General features: G+C 45.3%; 1 protein-coding gene across 3 annotated transcripts in view; it reads right to left on the bottom strand.

Annotated features, from left to right (window-relative positions):
• Positions 1-12,988: 12,988 nt before the first annotated feature.
• Positions 12,989-27,463, bottom strand: part of XRCC5 (X-ray repair cross complementing 5) — a 91,011-nt gene continuing 76,536 nt past the window's right edge. Inside the window, exons 17-21 of one of the 3 annotated variants that reach the window (XM_036085310.2) lie at positions 26,920-27,029; positions 25,157-25,253; positions 23,084-23,151; positions 13,984-14,058; positions 12,989-13,216 (exon numbers count right to left, since the gene is read on the bottom strand). In XM_036085310.2, coding sequence (XP_035941203.2) covers positions 13,202-13,216; positions 13,984-14,058; positions 23,084-23,151; positions 25,157-25,253; positions 26,920-27,029 — 365 coding nt within the window. In that variant the 3' untranslated portion in view covers positions 12,989-13,201. The other 2 variants (XM_078071293.1, XR_004915133.2) reach the window with 2 other exon arrangements.

Here is a 27,463-nt window from a genome sequence, read left to right as displayed (position 1 = left end):
TGTTCCTTGCAGGGTCTCCTTCTCCAGGAGCCCACTCGAATTAAGCAGAGGCTGAGTGGTGAGGCAGATCCTCAGATTTTCCAAGTGGGGCAGGGAGGCCATTTCCTGAGAAGTGGATTTTCTCACTCCTCCCAGGAGCGGAGAGTATTGGGGTTTGAAAGAGGGTTTCACCCTCTCTTCTCTTGACCCCTGTGCTCAGGGACGTTCTCATCTCTGTCTCTCTCTGTCCCGCCAGCTACGCGGGAAGCAAGGCTGCAAGGAAAAGCCTCAGACCCAAGCAGAGCTCTTCGGCCCACAGCACCAAAAGCCTGCATTTGTGGGGATGTTGGTGCCTTCCTGGTCATAAATAACGCTGCCCCTTTGGTCCCCAACTATCTGCAATTATGGTCTGCTTCCCTCTACATCAGGATCTAGAGAAGAAGGTCAGTCTCAGACTCTGAAAAGGAACCCCACTGCCTCTGGGACAGAGGGACCATACTTCTGTTTTTTTTGTGTAGCCCACAGGTCCTGGAATATCGGATTAAGATCCAACTTGGGCTTCTGACTTGAATGAAGCCGTAGTAGGTACCAATTTGTGCCCTCACAACCTAGAGCAACCTGTTGCCTTTGGTTTATAAAAATTCTGTGTCTGTTTCTCTACCACTTCTTCCCCCACATCTGAGGCCCCAGTGCTCTCCCACTACCCTTGAAACAAAATTTATTTGGGACCTATCATTCACACCAGCGTAGAAATAGGTGATAATAGTTTATTTTTATTTTTTTACAAAGATTTTATTTATTTATTTGACAGAAAAATAGAGAGAGAGCACAAGTAGGCAAAGCAGCAGGCAGAGGGAGAGGGAGAAGCAGGCTCCCTGCTCAGCAGGGAGCCTGATGTGGGGCTCGATCCCAGGACCCTGGGATCATGACCTGAGCGGAAGGCAGATGCTTAACCGACTGAGCCACCCAGGTGCCCCTGAAAACAGCTTAAACTAGTATTTTTATTAGAAGCATCTCCATTTTAACAAGGACCAAAGCCTTGAGCTATGGGAATGAGACAGGTGTACTTTCAGAATAGGAACCAGGGAATGGAGGGAGAGAGCTTTGGACTGTTTTGAACCCCCTAGTAATGAACTTTCATTCTAGAAAACACATTAAACCAGCCCCTCTGTTTTTCTGTATTCTCAACAGTGTCCTCCCGGGGGTGAGCATTATTTCACCATAATATTACCAGGAAGAAAGGGGGGTTGCTGGGTCCCTCCTCTGGATGGCCTGTCATGTAAGCCTCACCTACTCTCAGGAACAAAGATGGCGATGTCCTAGAAATGACCTTGAATTATATACTCAGCTGCTTCCAGGAGGTGTTTGTGCTTTTTGCTACTACGAAGTGAAAAGGACGTGGCTGAGGGACAGGGGGTGGGTCGGGCTGAGAAATGAACCGCGAGTATGGTGAGGAGAGGGTGGGCAGGAAGGCAGTGTTATCCTTGTGGGACACTTGGACCCACACCAAGAGATGGCTTCAGAGCTCCAGTTTTGTCTTCCCTACAGAGTCACTGTGGGATTGTAAGGAAAAGTCCTGATCTCTCTGCATCTGGATCTTTTATGTGTCCGTTTGACTCCTTATTGAACGGAAATGGGGTGACAATCAGGGAAATGGCATGCGGTCCAAGTGCTGAATTTTAACAGGGGAGACTTGTTACTTTGTTTCAAAGCCCCAGTGGCTCCCTGAGAATGGTAGATGTGCTCAGTCTTGGATATTTGTCAGCTTTATTTACTGATATGCCTAGAACAGTGCCGGGCACACAGTAAGGACTCCATAAATATTTGTGGAAGAAATGAATAACAATCAACTAGGAAGTACCCTTCAAGCCTTCAAGTAGTCCAATGTTTTGAACTTTGTAAAGTCATGGAGTCCTATGAGCAAGCAATATCTTGCACGTCCTCCCAGTAAAGAAAGCGAAGGAGCTACTCTGGGTCAAGTGTGTGTGGGAGGAGGGGGTTCCCTCTCTCGCCTCCCATTCTGAGTTTACAGATAAGAAAGCAACAGATGGTGCGACTTGTGGAGCTAGCCCCAGACCCAGGGGCCCCTCCCCTCCTCCGGTGACCTCCCCACTACTCTGAGGCTGCCAGGCTTCCCGGGGGACGGGCCTGAGGTACCTGCCTGGCCAACACCCCTTCCCCGACTCAACTGGAACAGCCCCACCGCTATCCGTCATATATGTTAAGCTTCTGCACAGGCTTTCATTTGAGGGGAAGGATTACAATGCTTAAAAAAGAAAACCATTGCTGGGGCACCAGACGGGGAAAGAGAGTATTGAAACAGAGGTTAGTTTGGTGGGGGGGACCTCAACTTCCCTTTATTATAATAGGACCCTAAAGAAGTCAGAGCAGACATGTCCAAGGCAGGGACTACACAGGCACTCTCCCTTCTGCTTTCTTTAGGGGTTGTTGTTTTATTCTGTGCGGGGAGGAGAGTACTCTTGCCTCACTGGCCAGGATTTAATTTGGTAGGAGAAAGGGAAGAGAAAAGGAGAGGCGAGGAGGGAAGGAGACGGAGGAAGAATCCCGACCTTGTGCCCTCCAGCTCCGAGATACACAAGACCAGGGCCTCCAAGCTCCCTAGGAAGGAGCAACCAGCCAGCCTTGCAGCCAGTGTCCTTCAGGCAGGCATCTAGAGGCAAATACTGCCAAGAGTAGGAGGGAGACAGCGGGAGATGGTGCCCAAACTCGACCACGTGTGGAATCAGTTGGCGATCTTTATGCACGAGGATGCCTGGCTCCTGAATTCGGATTCAGTCAGCAGACCCACGACCTGGGCCATGGGGGTTCTAAAAGCTCCTTGGGTGGTTCTAATGTAGAGCAAAGTGTGGGACCCACCGCAGGAGGAGCAGGGATGGGCAGCCCTGCCCGCAGCTTCCCCAGTGAGCAGCCCCTGTGACTCTTAGCCCACTTCTCACGAAGTGGTGGCCATCACGCACCTCACCCTCCAGCCAAACCAAACCTGCCCGAACCTGGCCTGACCCCTGCCCCGCTCCTCCCTCTTACTAGATTCTGTTTTATTCGTGGTCCGGCTGACACGCCACCAACTCCGGAAAGTGTCCCCGCTTACCAAGACCGTCAGCACCCTTACAGCTCTTCTTGGGCCCCTCTGGCAGCCTTTCTCAGCGGCAGTTTCTGGCTCTTTGTGAACTTCTTCAGGACTTGCAATGCGCTGTCCCATTCTAACCTTCTGGAGTGCTCAGTGGTGTTTTGGAGACAGCGGGTGCTCAGTGCACAGTCACTAAACTGAATTTCAGAGACAAGGATCCTAGGACACAGGTCAGGGAGCGGGTGTGCCTGTGGACCTGCTTGTAGGGCAGCTGGAATATCAATACAGGCACCCCCTCTTGCCAGACGCAGTCCTGGGTAAGATCCCTGTGTTGCACATGATGCCCAGCAGAGCAAATGCGAAAGGACAGGGCCACAGGGCTGGGACTAGATACTGACTCCATGGTCTCCCGCACATAAGAATTCACGAGTAACAGGACCCAAAGACACATAGGCAGCAATAACGGCCAACACTTGTAGAACACTTCGGTTCACGTTCACATTTTCAATGAACACTTCACAGCTGCAGACACCTGACAGTTCAGAAGTCTGACCCCTTCCACTCACACAAGACGTACAAACATTACCTCCCCGTTGGGCGAGAACGTCAAACGCGAGTGTGCACACACACATTTTTTTTTAACATACATTGAGTGCCTTCTGTATTTCAGGTGCTGTCTAGATAGATGACAGACACAAAACACACTCCCCAAAGGCCCACTCACACATGCCTGTGTGTGTCTCACTCAACCCACCTCCTCTCTGTACCACACCACTCTCCTATAAGACATGTTTGTCCCCTGCAGACGTCATTCCCAACCTTAGTGGCTCTTATGGGTTCAATCGTGTCCCCCAGAAAAGCTAGATTGAAGTCTAACTCCCAGTACTTCAAAATGTTACCTTATTTGGAAATAGGGTTGTTGCTGGTGAAATTAAGATGAAGTCCTACTGAAGAACAGTGGGCTCCTAATCCAAGGACCGGTTCCTTATAAAAAGACGCTCTCAGAGATGAATACGGTGGCCCAGCAAGGGAATGTGTGCAAGTATGTGTGCCTGCCGGGCACAGGAATATACCTGCAGGGGTAGTGAGTGCACGTGTGTGTGGTCCCTATAAAGTCAGAACTGTTGTTGTCCCTCTTCCTTCACACACACACACACACACACACACACACACACAAACCTTTCAGCCCTGAAACTTTTGAGTGTCTTCTTGGCCTAAACTATTAATAAAAGTCATGTACTCCCCTGCCTCCCTTTGCCAGTGGGCCCATGGCAGCTTGAGAGTGGTGATTAAATCCCTATTAGGACACTAATCAAAATAGCCCATAAAAGGCATCTAACCCTGAAGCCCACAGGGTCCACAGAGCTGGAAATAGGGGAGGAAAATCTTTAAACCAAGGAGCCAAGTGACACACTGCGATGTGACCAATCTGCTGAGGTTCCAAGACTTGAAGCACGTAACACACACACACAAGCACACACATGTGCACACATCTCTGCCCATCTAGAATTCAAGCTGCCCTTTCTCTTAGGGAGCTTCCAATTCCTCGTCTTCTGCTCCAACACTGCTTGAGAGGCAGCTATTTTGTAGGAGAAAGCAGAAGGCGTGCTGGGTGATGCCCCCTGGAGCACAGAGCAAGGTAAGGACAGAGATGGAGTTGTTTCTTCGAATGTTGTCACTGATCCACGCAGGGCTGGGGTGCCCAGTAGTACAAGATCAGGGCATTTTAAAGCTAGACAGATGCTGGTGTAGAGGAGGAATATAAAATTGGAGAGGCTGGTAATGGGGAATATTTACTGTGCACTTATGTGCCAAGCGTTCGTGTGGGTCATCCTCCTTCATCCTGGCAATGCTGGAAGCTATGTGCTATTAACATAGACCCTGCCTGACGGTTGCAGAAACCAGGGCTAAGAATGGGTGAGTAACTTGGCCACAGTCTTAAGACCAGGCAATGGTCGTGGCAAGATCTGAAATATAGTCAGTCTGATGCTGGGCTCGGCTCTTATTCGTGACGTTCAGTGGAAATTAAATTCTAGGGGGAGGAGGGATGGAAAAGCAGTTGGAAACCACCGAAGGTCCAGACTCTGCAGATGCACAAAGCCCTGGATGACAAAAATGGAATTCCAGGTCTGTACGCTTTCCTGCCTCTCCAGCTCCCACGAGCGTCTGCCTCGGGCCAGTGGTCGACACGGGCAGGACAGCAGCACCCTTTCAGGGCACTCACTCACCCATGTCCAGGTGCAGGGATGGCGCAGGGCGGCGAGGGGCATGGTGGGCCTCCCCAGGAGGTCCTGGGAATGGAGATCCAGGAGAGGCCTGGTGTCACGGTGGACAGCTGCAGCTCTATCCAGAGCCCTCTGCAGAATTTCTCTCTGGCTGTGACACAGGATGTAGGGGGGTGGGTGACCAGGAGGCTGGGGAGCCTGAAAGTGACCGACACTGGCTTACTCTGTAGGGAGTGTTACTTCAATGAATGGACTTTAAATCTCAAAGCCACCAACTGCCATACATCCAGCAAAATGGAAGTCTAAAAGGGTGCGACAACTCTTAGAGCTAGTAAGTGAAGGAGCTGGGTGACAAACTTCTGGTTGGTTCACCGTTCTCTTCCCACCTTCTTTCCCGCTTTGAATAGGAACAAGAGGAGGGAAAGGCATCAAGAACTGCGGCCTTCCCGGAGATGTTCCTGAGCCACAGAATCACCCGCGGCGGCCGGTGCAAGACTTCTCGTAAGTGGAGAAAAGAAAGCCTGATTTTAAGCCGGTGTTAGCTGGTATTCCCGTTACTTCTAGCCCAAGGTTCTCCAGGCTGCTCTGTGAAGCTCACACCCACACTACGACGTCAGTGAGGGAGCAAGGGACGGGTCCTTATTCATCACTCCCAGGAAAAGATTTTGTAACATTTTAATATTGTAAAAATTGGGATACAGACTAAAATGGCCACTGTTTTTGTTTTCCCCTTTCTTTACATAATTAATGGTATTTTGGGTTTGAAGAAATATTATGGTTGAAAAGATCCCATGCAATGGACTGCTGGACCCATCAGGTTTCTGGGTCCCCAAAGATCTTGTCGCTCCCATTGCCTCTTATTTGTCCAAACTGAACGGAGAGTGGGATGGGAGGGTGAGTCTTTATTTCTGGGACGAGAGTCCATACATCTGTTTAAACAATCACAGGCCCTAGCAACCCTCCCGCTGCTTTGAGAACAAGGTCCTTTTGAAATGAAAACTTAAGCCATTTATGCCAAAATATTTATGCTGCTAGTGATAAAACTTTTTCTCCAATTGTCTTTGAGCCCATGATACATCCTTCTGGATACCTGCAGCGGTCTCCCAACTTTTGAGAGTATATTTGATGTTTGAAAACAGTGAAAGGTCACCTTTGGCCAAACCCTGTGAGTAAGGATCCAAATAATGCAGATGGTTTGCTCTAAGGGGGTGACTAAAAGGAGCACGTTGCCTCCTGAGATTACTTTGAAGAACACCAGAAGTCTAGCCCTTCTCTTCTTTCTTGAGTCCGCTATCCACTGGACAACCTGCAAGCAGTGTTCCGAGTGACAGGGATCTCCTTCCTCCCACTGCCCATGACCCGCCGTCCTCGGGCAGAGGCAGGCAGAGCTTGCTCCTAAGTGTCTCCTCTCTGTCCACTTGCGAGACCTGGAACCACAGCTATCTTGGTTTGGAATTATTATTATTTTTTAATTTTTTATTTAAATTCAATTTAGTTAACATACAGTGTATTAGTTTCAGGGGTAGAATTTAGAGATTCATCAGTGCATATAACACCCAGTCTCGTGACATCACATGCCCTCTTTAATGCCCATCACCCAGTTACCCCATCCCCCCACCCACCTCCCCTCCAGCGACCCTCAGTTTGTTCCCTTGGTTTGAGTCTCTTATAGTTTGCCTCCTTCTGTTTTTATCTTGTTTTTCCTTCCCTGCCCCTATGTTCATGTTGTTTCTTAAATCCGAATTGAGTGAAATCATATGGTATTTGTCTTTCACTGACTGATTTATATCGCTTAGCATAATACCCTCCAGTTCCATCCAAGTCATTGCAAGTGGCAAGATTTTTCTGATGGCTGAGTAATATTCCATTGTATATATAAACCACATCTTTATCCATTCAACTGTCGATGGGCATCTGGGCTCTTTCCATAGTTTAGCTATTGTGGACGTTGCTGCTATAAACATTGGGGTGCAGATGCCCCTTTTAATCACTATGTTTGTATCCTTCGGGTAAATACCTAGTAGTGCAATTGCTGAGTCGTAGAGTAGCTCTATTTTTAACTTTTTAAGGAACCTCCATACCGTTTTCCAGAATGGCTACACTGGTTTGCATTCCCACCAAGTGTAAGAGGGTTCCCCTTTCTCCGCATCTTCGCCAACATCTGTTGTTTCCTGACTTGTTAATGGTTTGAAATTATTTTTCCTCTTTTAGTAAAAAAATTTTTTTTAAAAGCCAGAAGTAGACTGGTATTTCTATGTTACTTCTCATAGATCTCATTCCGCAGCTTTCTGTCTGGTCCAAGATAGACTCTCATCCTCTCAGAAGTGAGCACATTCTGTTCCACTCATCTCATGTGGCAAACATTGTGACACAGGCCACGCGAAGTCAGAGTTGACAAAGATGGTTCTTGGGTGCTGCTGAAGCTGCAGAAATGATGGGTCACACACAGGGCAACTTCTGGTTTTTTCCAACCCCCATCAGACATTCCCACCTGGCAGCTGAAATGCCTGTGACTCCCTTTTACCCTCACCCTCTGACAATTGCCGTCAATGCAAACGGATAAGAAATGAAATATACTTTCCAACCTTGGGAAAAGTCACATATATATTCCATAAGATGGTCTAGATTTGCCAGGAATTTACCATGCTCTTCCCTCTGCCTCTGAGCAAGACTGTTTCTAATCCAAGCAGGCAGACAGCAGAGAAGGGAAGGAATCTCCTTCCTGGTTTCAGAATCCCTGGAGATCCCTCCACAGGGCATAAAAAGAGTCTTCGCACTAGAACAGACACAGCATCCTGTGAAATACACAAAAGCCACGTGGCCACATGGAATAGGTGTATGCATCTTTGATGAGGTGTAGGATCCTGCCCCTATTTCCCCCAGTTAAATAAATTCACACCGAACAGCTTGGAATGCAACTTTATGAGCAACAACAAATGTGTCACACACGCTACCCTTTTGTGCTTTCCGTGCCAAGCTGTTATGTACAGTTACTTTTAAGAACAGAGTTCATTTGTGTTCTCACTTCTGAAAGGGAGTTACAGATATTTGATTCTGGCCATAGAATCAAGGCATGAAGGCTGTATTGTTACCTGAGGAGGAGCCGGCTTCGCAGTCACCCACGTGACTGATTTCAGGTTTAAACCTTAAGGAATCCGTGTCATCCAGAGATGACTGGAACCCCCATGGTCAGCCTGTTTCACCCCTGCTTTCCCCGAAGCAGGTCAGAGTTCACAGCACATGTGCACCCCTGAAATAACCAACTCCAAACACATTAGTGAGGAGTGAGTATTTCACTGAATGGAGCGGGGAGATGGAAGATTCACTCACACCCCACACAGGACAGAACTAAGAATACAATACAAAGCACATCTGTGCTTCCTTCATCCCTGAAGTACCCCCCTTCCATGCCAGCTGGCCAATCTTCTTTCTCTTTACCCACCTCTCCCTCTAAAGCTCCCCCCTCCTTTATAACGTAATGTTCATCAAAAGAAAGGGTGGCAATTAGCCAGAACACGACCACTGCCATATCTGTGGTTCCTCAAGCTTCCCCCATGGTGTCATCCTCCTCCTATAGGTGTCTTCCCACCCTGCTGTCCCACTGTGTGCTCATGGATCCTCACACTAGCCCTGCAAGGGCTCCCGTCATTCCCAGCATGCTGAAATGGTAAGAGGGCAGAGAGAAAACCAGAGACTCACCCAAGCTAAGACAGGATACAAGACACATCCTCCAGGGCTTGTTAGAGCCCTTACCCACCTATGATGCTGCAGAGCAAAAGCAGGTGGCCTGGGAAATGTAAACTGTAAGGCTGGGAATGAGGCATGTGTCTTGGTTGCCTCTTCTCTACCCTAGGCAGCACCTGTTCCATTCCCATTACTCAAGCAGCCCCTGCAAAGTCATACATGTGAACCGCCCCCCCCTCGACTGAGAAGGTCCTGTCTTCTCCCAAGCCATCCTGCCCACAGATGAAACACAGTGACTCCGTTATTCTGTTGCTTACAGAGGTTAAGGGACTTGCTAAAGCCACAGAGCTGTCCAGTGTTACTGACATTAGGATTTAACAAACCCAGGAGTATCAAACATCCAGCACTATCGAAGCACTAGGGCAATAGGTCTCTCTAAAGAACAGAAGGAAATCGAGTCCAGAGTTAGGTTCAGATGGAAGAAAAGAGGCGTTTCCTTCCTTTCCAAGGTGACCACAGGAAGCCAACACTACCTAAACAGGGATTATAACTGCTGATCGGGTGGACTGACCTACATGGAGGTGTCAGTGTAGGCTGGAGGAAACCCCTGTCCCCACCACCCTCCTGGTACTCTCCCGCTAGAGGGAGGGCGACTTACAAATGTGACTGGCGACTGGGTCGTGTTTATTATGGGTCATTAAGTCCCTAATGGGTTATACGTACACTAACCTCCATAGGCATTTCTACCTCTGCTCCATGCTGCCAGCCAGACAAGAAAGCCGAGGCCTACTCTTTCTGAGTAGGCCCCACACAATGTTCTTGCTCTGTCCCAGGCTTGGCAGCCAGCTGGGGGCAAGACCTGGATGTAGGAAGCAGACTATAAACCGAAGCCCCAAGCAGACTATAAACCGAAGCCCCGAGCTGTTCTCCTGTGCTGTCTGCTCCTTGTACTGAATTCCAGCAGGGCATTAACAGGAAAGGAGTGTTTGGCAAGGCAGGAGGATATGGCCATTCCTTGGGCCCTGGTTTTGATACTAACTTAATATGGTCAAAATCTAGGGGGACAATATAATCTATAATCCCTATTAGGAGGCCACTTTTGAGAGTGAAAGAGGGCATTATTAATCATGCCAGGACAATAATGCCCAAGTAAACTGGACACATGGTCACCTTATCAAAACCATCAACACTTACCCTGGGTCCTAACCCCCTACCTTGATCACATAGAGACCGTAATTTTTATGTAATAACTAGAAAGAAAGCCTAAGTCCAATAGCAATAAATAATCATGAAACTTAGCACTGGTATATTCAAGGTTCTAAAAGGACTAAGACAGAAATAAAGACAGGAAGGCGGACCTACTCAAAAGTTCTGCCCATATCCCCTATTTTGTTTTCGTAATACCATAAGGCTTTATTTGTATAAAGCATTTTGCAGTTTACAAAGTACGCTCACAGGCATGTTCTTCCTTAACAAACCTGGAAGGTAGGTAATAGGTTGGGCACATTGACAAAGGCCACACAGCAGAGGCAGAACCTATTTCAGGATCTGGGCTAGCCTAGTGTCCTTCCCTACCCATGCTGTGTCCCCTCCGGGCAGCTACTCTGAATGAGCTACCAGATTGTGCTCTGGATCTAGAATACTGGGAGCAAAGGGGCCAAGGGGAGACAGTGGACCAAAGAGATAATCTGTTGCTAGAATCAAATCAGCTGCAAAGACGGTCATCACCACCGTACATATTTCAACCAGAAATATGTTTGTGTGCATTTATTTTCAAAACCATCAGGGACTACGTAAAAAAACTGCCTATTCTCAATGTGGTTTTCTAAACAATTTTCCAAGATTCTAATTTTATATGTAAATTAATTGGCAAAGAATCAAACACTAACATTTAAAAGTGGTTCTCAACGGGGGCAGCACGTACCCTTGCGGGGGCATTGGGGTTGTGACTGAGGGGCAGTGGGGAGTCCCCTCCTTTATCTCCACTTCCTCTAGAAGTCATACATGTTAGTGGCACACAAGACCAAAGGTGAGAGGGAGGACAGTCCGTGACTTCTGACTCCCATACAAACCTATCATCTGCGGGACTAACAGGCTTCTGAGGCCCAGCCGCGGCCGGCGGATGATCATGTATTACTGCTCGCTGCTCTCCCAGGTCACAGTTGGCAGAACTCCTGGGAGTTCTACAGATCTGCAAAACTCATTTCAGGGAAATGGGACCTTGGTGTATTCATCAAAAACATCATGCATGCCTTACGCACAAGAGTATGCTCTGACTGAGTCCACATAGCCCGTATACTGTGCCTACGGGACATGGATTCAGAAACTGTGTGGCTAATTTAGTCCTTTCTCTCCCTAGCATGTTGAACTCATTTCTTTCTTCAGTATTCAGACACTTTAGATAAAAGTGGGGTTAGAGAAGCACAAATAATCCCACTATGCACAACACAAATCAGAAAGTATCAGAAGATCTAAAGGACTAACTTGATTCAAAGTTTTCCCGGTTTGACAGAAGGACTGTCTCCGAGAGAGAACTTTGCAAACTGCCAAAGACGAGGGATGTGATCTTATCAGGCCATGCCCACTGAACGCATTCATACTGCTAGGATGATCTGATGAGCATAATGTAGAATTTAAAGTACAAAGCTTTCCCTCTTGATATGAAATGGTTCAGTTCTGTCCAAGTCACAAACATCCCCTGGGCTCCAACCATCCAACTAGACAGTAAGATACAGATCGCATCCTTCATGGGGGCTGCTTCAAATGGGCACCTGGATATCAAGACTAAGGTGGGGGTGCCTGGGTGGCTCAGTCAGGTAAGCAGCTCCCTTCGGCTCAGTCATGATCCCAGGATCCTGGGATTGAGCCCCGCATTGGGCTCCTTGCTCAGTAGGGAGCCTGCTTCTCCCTCTCCCTTTGCCGCTCCCCCTGCTTGTGCTGTCAAATAAATAAAATCTTTAAAAAAAAAAAAAAGATTGACTAAGGTGTGCACAGTATTGAGAGGGATGTCCTAAAGGCCCATAGTAAGCCACTCCTCTCTCAAATCAGCTGACTGAACAATGTTCTGTTGTGGAGGGCCGTCTTCAAGAAATGCATAGAGGGTCTCTAATCCCCAGCACAGCACTGAAAAATTCTTTTGCAGACAATTCATAATGGGTGGCAATCCACAGGAAGAGAGAGTCATTTATACCTTTAATATTACCTTTGCAAAATGAAGGGAAGCAGTGACTGTTTACGGGGGTGCAGAGGATATGGGAGACTGGGCACCACAGAGTTGGGGACACCAAGGAAGGAGTTAGAACTCGGGGAAAGAATGAGGTCTGGAAAAAAAAAGGGTTTTGCTGTTTTCTTATTTTAAGAAAGGAAACCTCACCCAGACAGAGAGGAAAGGAGACTAAGGTAGAAATGGAAAAGAATGGGAAATTAAGGAAGAAGTGCTTGAACACAATCACACTTTCTCTCCGTGAGACCGCTAAGTAGGCAGTAATGAAATGATAAAATCCTAACTCCTGGGGGTGAATCTCTCCATTTTGTTTTGTCTTCTTGTTTAGGGTTCGCTGATATGTCAGAGGCTGGGCCAAAAGGGCATCTTGTCTTCATGAGCGCACCAGCACTGCTCAGTACATGGGGAAGCGATGCTCCCCTCCCACCCTGCTTAAGGAAAACCACCTATACACACAGCTGACGTAATGTGGGGACTAAAAGGCTTAAGTAAAAAGACCAAGAGTCAGCCCTTAGCCATGATTTCCCAAACCCACCTTTCTGCTGGTAAGAAACTAATGCCACAGTTTGATCAGCATAGTTGTGCTTGCGTTTGGTTGCGGACTCCACCTCTGGGGGAGGACTGAGAAACTCACCAATGACATGCCATAGTTCTGCACGAGACAGCTTCATGAGGGCCACAATCCTCACCAACATACCAGCGCAGGAGGAAATCCGTTTTGCAGAAACTTCAAAGCACGTGCATAATATACTGAGATCAATGAAGACCACAAAAGAAATAATACACCAATGAGAAAATAACAGGGATTCTTTATAAACGTGTATGGGATCGAAATTATCCCTTCCACATGTATATATTCATTCCAGAGAATTAGGAGATTTACTTCCACATAGCCTACGGGGACCATCTCCAGAGCTTCCCGTTCCCCTTGAATGGCCTCCTCTGGACAGAAGTCCCAGCATGACAGAAGTGGTAACTCTCGATTCCCCACACGGCCATGACCTAGATCAAGTCCAGCTGTGAACAAGAAGGACATTTTTAGAAAGGAACCAACTCCAGACCACTGCTTCTGTGGTGGGAGCCAGTTTAACAACATGGCTCTCTTCACTTCTGGTATAGCTGGACTTGGGCACCGACTCACTGCCAACTATCGGAGGTGTTAAATACCAAGTGTCTCATTACAGCACTAAGAACTCCACAAAAAGACTGAAAGTGTTTACTGGAATCAGCTGTCACGTGTGGCTTCTAGGCAGGAAGTCTCCACACATGAAAGAGGGATACAAAGCCAAACTTACACCACGCCTCCCAGGCATCCAGACGTGGTACGAGGAGGTCCAGAAACACCCAAATGCCTATCAGCCGATTTTGTTTACATTAAGTTAATCGAGAACATTCAAGAATTAGGCTTCTGAAAGGCTGTTTTTATTTGTCAACCCACACAAATTGCATGTTGTATTGCCTATTTGGGTTGAGAGCAATTTCAGTAAATTATGACATTCTGCTACTAAAGGAATGGCCTCGCCAGCTCTTTTCAGTCCTTCACAGGAGAGGATTAAACTGAATGAACAATATAACTGAAACCTGAGAGCACAGGAATTTCCATTATGAAATTACCTATCTGATTAAATTTATAATGGCAATAAATAATAGTGGAGGGAGCTTCTGGCATATCAGCAATTAAAACTCAAATAAGAAACAAGTCTACGATCAGCAGCGTTGTGGCTGTGTTTACAGCTTGGCGATTTCAATATGGAGAACACCTGGTATATATTAAAAGCACTTACTAAATCATCCACGTCACCACCTTCTGCAAATATGGCTGCTGTGTCTTCATTTGGATTTTCTTTAGGGGCCAGAAACTGTGAACAGAAAGTCAGGGACACCACGATGACATTTTTGCCTCTTTGGATGAAAGGCACGGTCTACTAGCAGCGCCACAGGCAGATCTAAGAAGGCTTGCTTCGCAAAGTCTCACTGCAACAGCCTCAAAGAAACATCATCTGGATGCACACTCCTTCCTCTGGCCCCAGGTGAGAGGACTGATTTTGAAGTTGAAGAGCCCACATTCCCTAGTCACCATGAGAAAGTTCTTGTGAAGAGGGAGGAAACGACACGGCTCGCCAAGGCAGTGACCCCATGGATGGGCCCATGTCAGGTGCAGAGGTCAACTGATATTCCCATTTCTGCTTCCACAGGGGATATGTGTGCTCATTAGGGTTAAGAAAAGAACCAGACTCCCCAAACCGATATGTCTTCTCTCCTGAAAGGAGCATAAGAATCAAGTGTTTGAACTCAACAATTAGAATCTCATTTCTCAACTCTGCAGAGGACAAAAGGAAGACTTCCTGTAAATGACATGAAACACAAAAACGGGTGAGCTTGGGAGGCTGGGCAATTCCTTTTCTGGAAATCCTTCAGTAGTGTTAGGAAATGTCTGAAAAAGGAAGGTGGATGAGAAAGCTTCTAGTGCATGATTCTGCTCAGCATTAGTACTCTAGACCTGGAGCTTCTAAAAGATGCGCAGAAAAGCAAGGGCCTTGAGTTGAAGTCTGCAAGGATCTAGGGATGAAATTCAGACTTTAAAAGGGTACTGGGTGCCCTTGAAAATCATATGAACACTCCTGCTCTCTGTCCTGTCCCTCTACGAAATAGCAGTGGGGACTCCTTTCCTCAAGGCTCACGGTAACTGCATCTAAGAGTTAGGTTTTGTCCACCACTTATCTAACACGCGAAGGTGATCCATCTTCTGGTATCGTAACTACTTGAAATGGCAGCAGAGCCAAACCTGGAGGAATGTTTTTAAAGGGGAAGCTGGAAGGTGGGGCATCCCTCTCCCTGTCAGTATTCCTCAGGGTCCGTGTGCGCAGAGCACGCACACGCTGAGTGAGCCTTCCAGCGCCCTTCTGCTCTCCCGCGGCTGCCTCCACCCAGGATGGAAAGGTGTACTTTTCTCACTGCCTCAACATGAAAACAAGGCAAGAACTGCTTTCCCTATACATTCCTGTTATGGTACAATGGAAACCACTGAGGCCTCTGAAACCTAGGATTTACAAATAGGCTAATATATATCTCTTTGACAAACCATGAACTAAATTCACTCTCAAACATCAGGCTGTGTGCAGCAAGTTTCAGGAAGCCAGGGCTGCAGGTCCTTCCATGCCTCATGTCCAGAAACTCACGCACACAGGTTAACAAGAGGAGACAGTGGAGGCTGCATCTGCAGAACTGGAACGGTGGACGTGGCCATGACAGTTTGCTTTTGACTCAACTTCCCTCCTGGACTTTGTTTTCCCTCAGTCAAAACCACCTCACCATTCATTAACTTCAGTTTTGACTGAGAGAGTAAGGAATTTATCTTCTTCTATGGACATTTACGGATCTCTCCATAGCCCCTTGCTGACCTTAAATTGGACCATGCCCAACGCTGGGAATCAATGGTATGAGAGACAGGAAATGCTAGCGAGGGGGGGAGGGGGTATAGTCTGCAAAAGAACTGTAATGGAGCTTCTGTATCATGAATTCTATTTATTTACTTTGGCTGATTATTAATAAAGATATCTGAGGGCCAAGTATAGGTAAATTATTCACACATGTATTTGCATGTGGTGTATGGCTAAAGACTAAACTCTGCTCTAGCCCAGACTCCAAGATATCTAGGATACCCTAGATTATGATTCTAATTATTACTAAAAGTGGTTTTTACTTTGGTCTTCTCCTCTTCTACTCATTCCATGAACCCGCATGATTTTCCCTATACTAGAAATGCGCTTGGCTAAAAGGTAAGACTTACCCAGTTTGGGTGAAGAGAATTAAAAGTAGAGCCGTGTCTTCCCATAAGCCTCTGCGGGGCCACAAATGACGAGCCCCTCCGAAGACCGACAGACTCCCTGGGCTCAGCAGTTCTGCCGGCCACCACACCCTTTATCACCCTTGGTAAGAGGATGCGTGGTAGGCGCTTCCAGATCTAGGAAACCCCTACCGTTTCCTGGCACCCAGCCTCTACGAGCCCCCAGCTCCAACCCCTCTCAGCCGCACAGCCCCTTTCACAGCGTGATGGCCGGATCGGTGAGGGCAGGGCTGTGTGCACAGTGTGGCCACGCCACGTACAGTTAAGCACAAACGGCGCACCCTGGCGACCAGGCTGAGTCCTAGGAAGACAGGAGCAGCAGCAAGCACACTTGCACTGCCATCAAGGGCTACACTCGTGCAAGTGATTTTCCTGACAGATCTGCTGCATACTTGCGCGTCAGCAATGACGGCTGAGAGCTGGGCTGCCGTCCATTACCTCCCCAAAGCCCTTACACATATCACTCGTCTTCATCAGAGTTTTTAACTGCAAGTAATTTGCAGGCTGTGCAGAGTGATGGGAAGCCAGAGATACAGCAGAGAATTCAATGACTGGCCTCCTTCCTCAATGAAAGCAACAGATTCTCTGAACCCAACAGGAAGGGGCAGGCGCCAACTCTCATCTTTTCTTGTGTTCTTTCCCCTCTGCAATGCTCAGAAGTCGAGAACAAACAGGAAGGACACTGTGTGACATACTCCTCCTTCCTCAAACCACCAGGATTTACTTGGGGTTACCAAGAAAGAGTGTCCTTCCTTGGAGAGCTTTATGACATGGATGAACTATTACTTTGCAAGCACGCTGAAATACAATCCTGGCCACAAGCAGAGAAATGGAGTCAATAACGCCTGTATAGAAACTTCCAGTCTAATCCCTCCAGAAGACTAAAAACTAACAATCAGCTTGTGCTCAGACCCTTACCAATCCCCAAATTAAAATCACATGGCTTCCACTGGGCTGACTCCAACACCATCAGGTGATTCCAAAGACTCACCCATAATTCAGATGCATAAAAGCATCAGGAAGAACAAGTCTGTTTGCATGCATTTTGTCTAGAAGGACATACGTCTGAATTCAATGCCCCCGTATCTTAGATCACGCTATAAAGGCAGTATCGCACAGCAGAGAAATCCTACAACCTAACGTGGGAGAACAAAACCCTAACCTTAGCTCTGTTAGTTCCTCAGTAACCCTGGGCAAGCTGCTGGACCCTTCTATAATTAACAAAATGAGACTACTACTACTACTCACCCTATTTCATGGCGTTGTAGCGAGTCTCACACGAAATAGGGCATGCAAACTTGCTTTGTCATACTGTAAGTTGTACGTTCCAATTCCTAGGAAAATACCCAATACATGTCCACCAAGTGATACGTACAAGAATATCCATAGCATTTTTAGGGGCGCCTGGGTGGCTAAGTCAGTTAGCCATCTCACTCTTGATTTCGGCTCAGGTCATGATCTCAGGGTCATGGGATTGAGCCCTGTGTCAGGCTCTGCACTCAGCAGGGAGTCTGCTTGAGATTCTCTCTCTCTCTCTCTCCCTCTGCCCCTCCCCCTGCTCTCTTTCTTCCTCTCTCTAAAACAGATAAATAAATCTTAAAAAAAAAAAAAAGTATCCACAGCATTTTTATTCGTAATTGCTAAAGTGTGGAAAGAATCAAATGCCCATTGTCAGGAGAATGGATAAATATATTGGGGTATAATCATAAAAGAGAGCACTACATAGGTATACTAAAGAAAGAACAACTCTTAACATCATGGATGAATCAAAAGGTTAAGGACAGGCAAAAGTACTGTCCAGTGACTGGTATCAGAAGAGCAGAAACCTCAGGGGTCAGGGGTTTCTGACAGGGAAGGGCACAGGGAGGCTTCTGGACTGATGTAAATGTTCTTTAGATCTGAGTGCTGGTGCCCAGAGGTGTGAACATGTAAGACTTTATCAGGTTGCACATTTCACATCTGTGCATTTATCGTATGTATGTTTCACCTCAACAGAAATTTTAAAATTGTATATTAAAAGTATCAAGCTCTAAACAAATATGAGGTAAAATTGTGGTACTTTCCTTATTGCTTTTCTTTGAATTAGCACAGAGAACAACTCCACCAGAGATTTAAGGTGGAGAAGGAAAGTGGAAAAGAGCAAAGGAAAGTATCATGGGGTCAACGGGGAACAGTAATTAAAGAAAACTATTCTCAAGAAATGATTCTTAAACTTTATCTTGTAAGTCCTCACAAGACTTTGGAGATCTCTTTAAAGCTCACACGCAGAAAACTGGGTGCACTCTTGCAAGAGGGACCTCGAGCATCTTTCCCATATGTAGATGTGGCTGGTGGCATTCTAAGGTGGAGGCGTGGTGCCATGGTGTGACGGGGGGACTGACCTAGGTCTGCAGGGGTCTTGATTCTAGTCAGTTCTGCTAGCCATGAATTTGCCAGGAGACAGTGAGTAAGTCAACGTCACCTCTCTAGACCGAGTCTGTAAAATGACCAGACTGCTAAACTCCTATCGCCTATGAGGCTAAGGTGGAAAATCAATGTCAACAATAAAGGCCAGATTAGGCAGCTACCAGAAAAACTAGTGCTGAAAAGATACCAACCCCCACCCTCCTGAGTTCGTATCAAATGCTTAGATATAGCTCGGCCCCTTGGAATCCTGTTAGGTACAACGCTGCAAAGCCACGGGGATAAGTCCTCTTTCCCCTCTGTGCTCTTACTACAGAGTAAAAAGAATGGAGGACTGGAGATCAGTCCTAGAACAGGACTCCTGGCCAGGGACTTACTAAGAGATCTCAGCCATGTTATTTTACTTCCCGGGACCCTAAAATTCTTCATCTATAAAATAAGAGTTTGGACTAGATCAGTGTTTTTCAGGTTCTGTTCCTTAAGGTCCTGAAGGTTCTTCCGAGTCCCCTGTGCATGGGCAATCCCGACCTGCCGCACCCACTGCCTACCGACTGAGGAGCACCTCCTTTCTCTGTTTCATAGATCAGGCCTCCCTGTAAGCTTTAGTTTTAAAAATAAAAACTCCATTAGAAGATCATTAGGGGGCGCCTGGCTGGCTCAGTTGTTGAGCGTCTGCCTTCGGCTCAGGTCATGGTCCCGGGGTCCTGGGATCGAGCCCCGCATCGGGCTCCCTGCTCAGCGGGAAGCCTACTTCTCCCTCTCCCACTCCCCCTGCTTGTGTCCCCTCCCTCGCTGTGTCTCTCTCTGTTGAATAAATGAATAAAATCTTTAAAAAAAAAAAAAAAAAAGAAGATCATTAGAATTCTTTCCAGCTGAATAAAATGATATACAACTTAAGCCAATTTCCTCTGCCTTAGTTAAGGATCTGGCTTGTTTTAATTCTTCTAACCCAGGGCTTCCCAACATCATTATCAACATTTTGGGCCAGATAATTCTTGACATGGGGGCTGTCCTGTTTCCCAGCATCCCTGGCCTCTGGTTGCTAGGAGTCAGTAGCAGCCCCTCCCCCTGCAGTAAGCACCCAAATGACTCCAGACCATGGCCAAATGTCTCCTGGGGAGCAAAATCATTCCTGGTTGAGAATCACTGTTCTAACCCTAATACAGGTTAGCAAGAAGAAACGTATTTAAAAAAGAAAAAAAAAGTCTTTGATAAAGAAGATAAACTTCAAATGAAGAATCAGCCTCTCCTAACCTTCCACAAGTCCAGGTGTTTTACTGATGGTGGCCTGAGGCAAACAACCTCCCAGATGCTCCTGGAACATGCCAGGATTAGCAGCACGCCACCGGCCCACTGCAGAGCCATGTCCTGAGAAGAGTTCGAGAGACTCTACCAAACATCAAGTGCTAATGATATGTCTAACAGTAACAAACAGGAACAGAAAAAGTGAAGTCAAAGAACTGACAGGTTATAGTGACAAAAATAAATGTGAAAGAGGGATCATGTTTATGTCTAGGCTTCAAAATGAAAGGGGAGCTGTCAGTGAATTTAAAAGAAAGTGGCTATTTAAACTCACGTCGTGGAAGAACTTTCTATTTCTGTAGCAGGACTGACTTACCTAGATTTCTCAGGGTCATAAAATCTACACTTTTCAAGAATACACCAGAGAGAAATGGCTCTCCTTAAGAGATGCAAGTGTAAAGTTATGATTTAATTTTCATTTAAAATGGACATCCCTGGATAATTATTTCCTTTCAAATCATCAACATTTAATAAAAATAATTCAACAGCTTGCTAACTTTAAATAACTTACGTAAGTGCCTTAGAAGACTTGAAATGGGCTGTGAGTACTGCTCTTCAACCTCTGATTATAGTCAGGTTTCCTTAATTGATTATACGGCGAGTGACCAAACTCAACACTTCCTTTGAAGGCGATATACATACTGCAGTGCACTGTTGTCAGAAGAGACTACTATCCCTGACCGGGCTGAGGCGTGTCTCTCTCCTGGGAGCCACAAGGAGCCAGCTTCTCTGAGCCAGACTCACCCCCAGTGATTCTCCCCGTCATCCCCCACGCTCTCTTTCACACTTCTCTCCAAAAACCTACAGGTGCCATTTAAAAACATTTTTAATACAAAGGATTTCATTTTTCCCCTGGGAAACAAAATTAATGTTTTTAAACATTAAACAAAAAAAAGATGGCAAGTTCTGAGTTATCCTCAATTACAACCAGCTGAAATCAGTTCTGCTGACACTGGAACCATGCAAGGACACTGCCCCAAACCTCGTCATTAACTCAAAGTCCTCTGCAGCTGAATGAACAGACATGAAGATTCCCCATGGTTAGGCTCTGTGCCCTTAAGTTCCAAAGAAGACACCACCTTTGCATCACAGAACAAGCCCCAGATAATTTGCGAGAAGCATGTCATCCTTCTTAGATTTCTTTCCTCTCTACTATTCTGGACTCACTTAGCTATGACACCTTTGGTTAAGATGAACTATACTGCTGAGAGGAAAACTACTACCTTTTTAGATTGGTGCTCTCGTCTTCCTTCAGTAACAGTAACATGTACTCAACTCTCACCTGGATGACAGATTTTTAAAAATGCAACAATGACTGGGGCACCTGAGTGGCTCAGTCATTTAAGCACTTGCCTTCGGCTTAGGTCATGATCTTGGGGTCCTGGGATTGAGCCCCACATGAGGCTCCCTGCTCATCGGGGAGTCTGCTTCTCCCCCCTCTGTGCCTCCCCCTGCTCAAGCTCTCTCTCTCTCCAATAAATAAATACATAAAAACTTTAAAAAAAAATGAAATGCAATAATGACTAAAATTAAATGATTTGCTTTGACTTATTTGACTTGTTTAGCAAAAGCTGACTAATAAGCCCTCACGCTAAGTGATGGTTAATTTCACGTGTCCACCTGGCTTAGACCACAGTGCCCAGCTGTGGTGCTAAATACTAGTCGGGATGTTGCTGTGAAGGTATTCTGTAGATGTGATTAACATTTACAATCAGCTGACCTGAAGTAAAGATTACCCTTGGTCATACTGGTAGGCCTCATCCAATCAGCTGAAGGAATCCTGCCTCAGGACTGTAACACAGAAATCTTGCCCGAATTTCCAGCCTGCTGGCCTGCCTTACAAATTTCAGATGTGCCAGTCTCCACAATTTCATGAGCCAATTCTTTAAAATAAATAAATCTCTCCCACACACACACACACACCCATATATATAGTCTACTGGTTCTGTCTCTCTGGAGAGCACTGAGTGATACACTAGTTCCAAGGGGAAATATTATCATGCCATTGTATAAAGTCACAAACAGAAATAAAATCAAGCCGTTAAATGACATCCTGTAGAGTAATGACATTCACAGTACTGACTGTGGTGGAAGAGGTACAGACATAGTGGAGCCCCTTCTGAGACAATCCTCAGCATGTCAGTGTGTGCTTCTAAAATTCCAGGATCTCACTTCCTGAAAGCAGGGACCATGTATGTTCTTTAACAAAACGCTTTTGCCAGGCAAAGTAGCCTTAATACAAATTCTCATATATTCTAATTTCTTTCCCAAAAAATACTACTGTTTCTGCCAAATGCCTTTTTGAGTTGAAATTGTAAGGCATCTTTAAATTTGGCCTGAATTTAGCCATAAGATGAATACTTCCAGCCTTGTTCCTGCCGTTCCCTTAACAGATTCCTGTCCGCCAGCCCGTATCAAGCTCTCTGTGAGCATGTGTAGTTACGTTTTTAAATCTCCAATATTCTCCTCTGCAAGCCTGTAGCTGTTTCTGGAGGGCAGGAGTGCCGTCTTATTACCCAGCACAGTGCCTAGCAGATAGCCGAGGCTTTAGCACGAGACCGAGAGCCGCTGGGCGCTGTGCCAGCAAGCCTGGATCAGTCAGGGACTGTCACTGAAGCTCAGTGTTACCAACCATATACTCTTGAGGAACTCTATTTAATTTTAACTCTCATCACAAACGTGAGGTATAATGAAAGATCACTAAACTCAATAGCCACATATACTTGATTCATAGCTGAATCAGGCTCAAACAGGGAGACCTTGGTCTGCTTGTGTCAATACATGAGTCTTTTACTAAAAACACCTCTGGATGTGCCTTACTCTGGAATACTAAGGTTTCTCTACTTCGCTACACATTATAATCACCTGAGGGGCTTTAAGAACTGAAACCCTGCCCACAACCCCATTTTGGATTACCAGAATCTTTGGGGGAGGGGCCTTGTCATCAATACTTCTTAAATAATAGCTCCCCAGGTGACTGAAGTGTGGCCATAGTGGGAATCACTGGGCTACCTGGATTTCATAGCCTTTACCAATGTCTCGGCTACGCTTGGTATGTGCTATGGACTTCAGGAGCTCTAGAGCTAATGACACTGTGATTCCAGGTGAGTTCTAGGAACAGGGGTACAGTCTATGGAAGACTGAGGGAGTTTACAATTTCTCCTACAAAAACGCTGTAGTTGAAGGAAAAGGAATTGGCCAATTGGTCAAATAAAGAATAGGTACACTAATTTAGTTACCCTTAAAATTTAAAATTTTCAAGGAGGAATGGGCGTCAAGAAAATAATACCCATTACAATAATTCATCTAAAGATGATATTATTCCACAATACCTTTTTGGCTTCCTCAGCTGTGATGGAACTTCCAGGGGCTTCATCTTTGGTGATCAGAGTAATTCCATCTAAAAAGTAATTCAGAGTGAAATCCCAGTGCAAAGCAATCCCAATCGTACCTTCCTCCCCACCACACCTCCTCCCATCTCTGCATTAGAGATTTTTAGAACTCCACAGATGCTCTTCTCTATAAGAAATGGAAGACTGTGAAGGCACTTAACTCACACTGTTCCTTCCATCTTATATTATCCTGTTTCCTACTTAGCCTGTGTAAAATAAAAGCCACATCTCAAATGCTATCTGCTGCATGAAGTCTTCCCTGATTAAATCTCTCCTTCAGAGTTTTCAGATCACTCTGTTCATGCCTTTGAAGTTGCTGTCATCATATCTTACCTTGTGTAACTATGTGTACATATTTTTTCTCTCTTAATGGACCATACTTTTCTCAAGGGCAGGGAATGGGTTTTATTCATCTTTCTATTCCCTTCAATGTAGGCATGGCACAAGCTCAGTAAATAAATAACTGAATGACTATATACTTTGGCCCAAACCCATTAGATACCCAATATAGGAAGCTGCAGACATTCTGACTTCTAGTAATGTTACTGGCTACTGATGGAATGGCAAGAGGCCCAAGGTTGGGAGGAAACATGCTCTCACAATGGTTATGTCTATCATTTAGCACATACATCAATTTTAGCTCAGTGAGAGCAATTCAAGGATAGAAAATATACCCTTCAGTTTTCTCTTCTTCCTAAGATTTTCTTCTGCCTCAAATGGCTGATGCATGATAAACTTTCAGAAAAGCACATACATTTAACATCCATTTGTACCTAGAAATGGCACAGGTCATGTGTATTAGGATATAAACTCTCAGAAAATATGTACCTTGTGTATGTCCTGTAAGTTTCCTTTCAGCAAACAATATGCTGGAGGCAATCAATAAACACCAAAACCAATCTCCTTCATCTACTAGGTCGGCAGCAGAGACACCAGAGTGATTGGAGTAAGCCCCATTCACCACCTATTCTAATTGCTTTTGCTCCCCAGTGTAGAAGTTAAAGGGCTGAAAAATTAACTGTCAGGGAAATAGCTGCCTGAGTGATGAAAAGCTGCCCCTTAGAAGCTGGATAGATAGATATGCAACTCCTTTTTACAGAGTTTGCACAGAAAGACAGGTTGAAACTAATCTGAGGGCCCTACTTCAAGTGAAAAGTTTCACAATTTATAACATCATTGTTTTCATAAGAGGTATTTTTAATAAGTAGTATCTTATACTTGGTTCTAAAAGAAAATCAAGTCAGGTGAAAAAAAAAACAGGCAAAGGGCATGAAGGAAATCCAACATCAAGCCTAACACTGAAAGAGTGTGTGTTGCCTTCTTTCTAGGTTAAGTTTGCATTGGTCACTGTGAATAAGTGAGGGAGTGGCTTTGGTGCATGAAGACGCTGGTCTGCTGATATGGAAAGCCCAAGAACATACTCATGAAAGGTAGCAGGAGGGTAAAATGTGCGTGAGGTCAGTGACAGTGCTGTGGGTCAGGCAGGACAGAAGGGTCTAAGAATCTGAGAAAGGGGGCAGTGTTTGCCCACACAGGTCCTTCCAACAAACAGAAAGGTAACATCTTCAGGGTGCCTGGGTAGCTCAGTCGTTAAGTGTCTGCCTTCAGCTCAGGTCATGATCCCAGGGTCCTGGGATCAAGCCCCGCATCGGGCTCCCAGCTCAGCAGGAAGCCTGCTTCTCCCTCTCACACTCCCGTTGCTTGTGTTCCCTCTCTCGCTGTCTCTCTCTCTGTCAAATAAATAAAATCTTTAAAAAAAAAAAAAGGTACCATCTTGGAAATGGGTCATGCTGCACAGAGTTCAAGATAGGACTTCCATGTTTATTTATTATTTATCACTTTTTATTTATGCTCATTAAGCAAGATTTTTCCATTCACTGGATCCTGAGCATTTTCCCAAATCCACACGGAAAGTCACCAGGTTGCCACGGAACACATCATACACCATATTTTACATTTAGATTTAGAAAAAAGAGCATAAGTATTTAGAAAAAATGACAGAAGACACCTTACCCTGAACGACAATTTCCCAGAAATGATTTAACTGTTTCATTTCCACTTTCTCTCGAAGGGCTTTCAGGAAATCGTTAAATCGCTGCTCTTCTGAAAACTGGGGTGGCATGTGGGGGCAGAGCAGATACAGAAACAAGTCACTCCCGGGACAAAGGGCTACATATACGAATCCACCATTATTCATAAGAAAAATATAAAATGTCCTTCCTTTGGCAAATGGGAGATCTGGTCTGTCATTCCAAATTTCAGCTTGGTTTGCTGGGAACCAGAAAACCTTCCATCTGTGGAAGGTACACAACTGCTCAGAACCACACCGGTATTTCGGTGCTGTGCTTTTTAACCTTCAATACAGACAAAGTCAAACAAAAATAGAAGAGTTTCATGAATGCTCAATATGCCCATCACCCAGCTTCAACACCTGTCAACTCAGCCAGTCTTGCCCTGCGTATACCCCAATCTTCTCCCACAACCCTGGGACTGTTTGGAAGCAAACATCAAGCATGTTACGTCATCTATAAATATTCCTGTATGCAGTATCTAAAATCTAAAAAGAGAGGGACTTTTTAAAAAATACCAAAAAATTAGTAGTAATTCCTTAATAGGAGTAAATGGCCAGTCAGTATTTACATTTTCCCAATTATAAAACCCTTTTTCTTTTTCGTGTGTGTGTGTGTGTGTGTGTTGTACAGTTTTGCAGTTAGAAAAGGTCTCTACATTAAGAGTGGCTGATATGTCTCTAGAGTCTCTTTTGATGCTCTTCCATCTCTCCCTTGCTTTTTAAAAATTTTTTATTTTAAGAAATCAAGTGACCTGGTACTTTAAAGGACAGTTGACGACAACAGGGCACTGAAGTATAACTGGGCACTCCGTCTAGCTGGGGGCAGTGCTAAAAAAGCAACACACTTTCACTACCTTTTCCCACCTTACCAGATCCTTCTTCACCTGGGGCATCCTTAGTCTTATATTGACTCTGCCCATATTTTGTCTTTTACCTATAGGGCATTTGGATCATCTACTTCTACCCTAATTTCAACAATTTTCCCATTTTCTTAGCATTCTTTGTAAGAACCTAAACAATTCAAGAATTAATTTGTTCACTCACTCAGCCAATATTTAATAAGCACCCACATGAGAACATATACTACAACTGTGCCTACTTTAAAAATATACTTTCTAATTTAAACTTGCTCACTCTTGCCTAGAGTTTATGTATAAAAGCCTAGAAATAATTTGGAAGATTTTCACAGTGTTTTCTCAAAATTCCTAATAAAACAAACAAAAAAACCTACACAAAAAGTGGGGTGTGGTGCTGAGTAATTAATTTTCAGTGTTAATTTTTCCTGGCATTCCAGATCCCTACTCTCGTCTTCATAAAATCCTTCTCAATAATTACACCAACACATATTTTCCACCAATTTCTTTAAAATAACTTAGCTGGTCCTTTAATGAGTTGGTCACCAGAGGTTACAATGGAAATTTCCCTGGTTTCCTAAATAGGAATCATGCAGCCAGGGCTATAATGTAATAAAACACTAACTCCCAGGGACGAAGCATCCCATTCATCCCACCCATCTTCATGCTCCCTCAGAAGCGACAGTGATAGTAAAAAGACTTAGTCATTTTGGCATCTCTTGGCAAACACGGCTAGTCAGGGTGGGAACAACGGTTTCCAAAGCCTGTGCTCACTTGTGGGGTGCTGTATGTCTCCCCTGTGATGGTGGCTGACCGTTTAGGAAGAGGAAGACAGACTAGGAGAGCGTTACCTGAATGGCTTCTTCCCGGAAGACTGTGATGCAGTCCATGCTCTTCATAAAATACGGTGTTTCATTGGTATCCAGAAACTGTTCAATGTGATTTATTAGCTGACCACTTGCTAGAACATAAGACAACAAATTTATTTTCCTTGTTCTGAGTGACATTGGTTAGAGAGAGTACATGCTTTGTGTGCCTGTTAAGTATGTATTATGGTTCAGGAGCCTCATGGTCAGTATGCACAAAAGCTATTCTTCTTTGAGAGGGGGCGGATGGGAAGGGCAGGTGAGATGCAAAATGCTGATTCCGAAAGTCTGTATTTGAAAAGTTTGGGAATACTTACTGATATCTGTCAAGAAATAAAATTTAATTTCTACAGTGCTTAGAATTATAGCTAAGTGTTCCTTAGGGGACTAACACTAAATGGTTTTTTAAGAAGTTGTGGTTCCTTTTTGTTTTCCCCCCAGAATTTAGGGGCCATTTGGGTAATTCCAAACCATCTTTCCTGATATAGTCACAGAAAATAGATCCTCTAGTCCCTCCCCTAATCCTACT

Source organism: Halichoerus grypus, chromosome 4 (genome assembly GCF_964656455.1).
Source record: "Halichoerus grypus chromosome 4, mHalGry1.hap1.1, whole genome shotgun sequence".
NCBI lineage: Eukaryota > Metazoa > Chordata > Mammalia > Carnivora > Phocidae > Halichoerus > Halichoerus grypus.
This window is presented reverse-complemented; position numbering and strand designations above follow the sequence as displayed.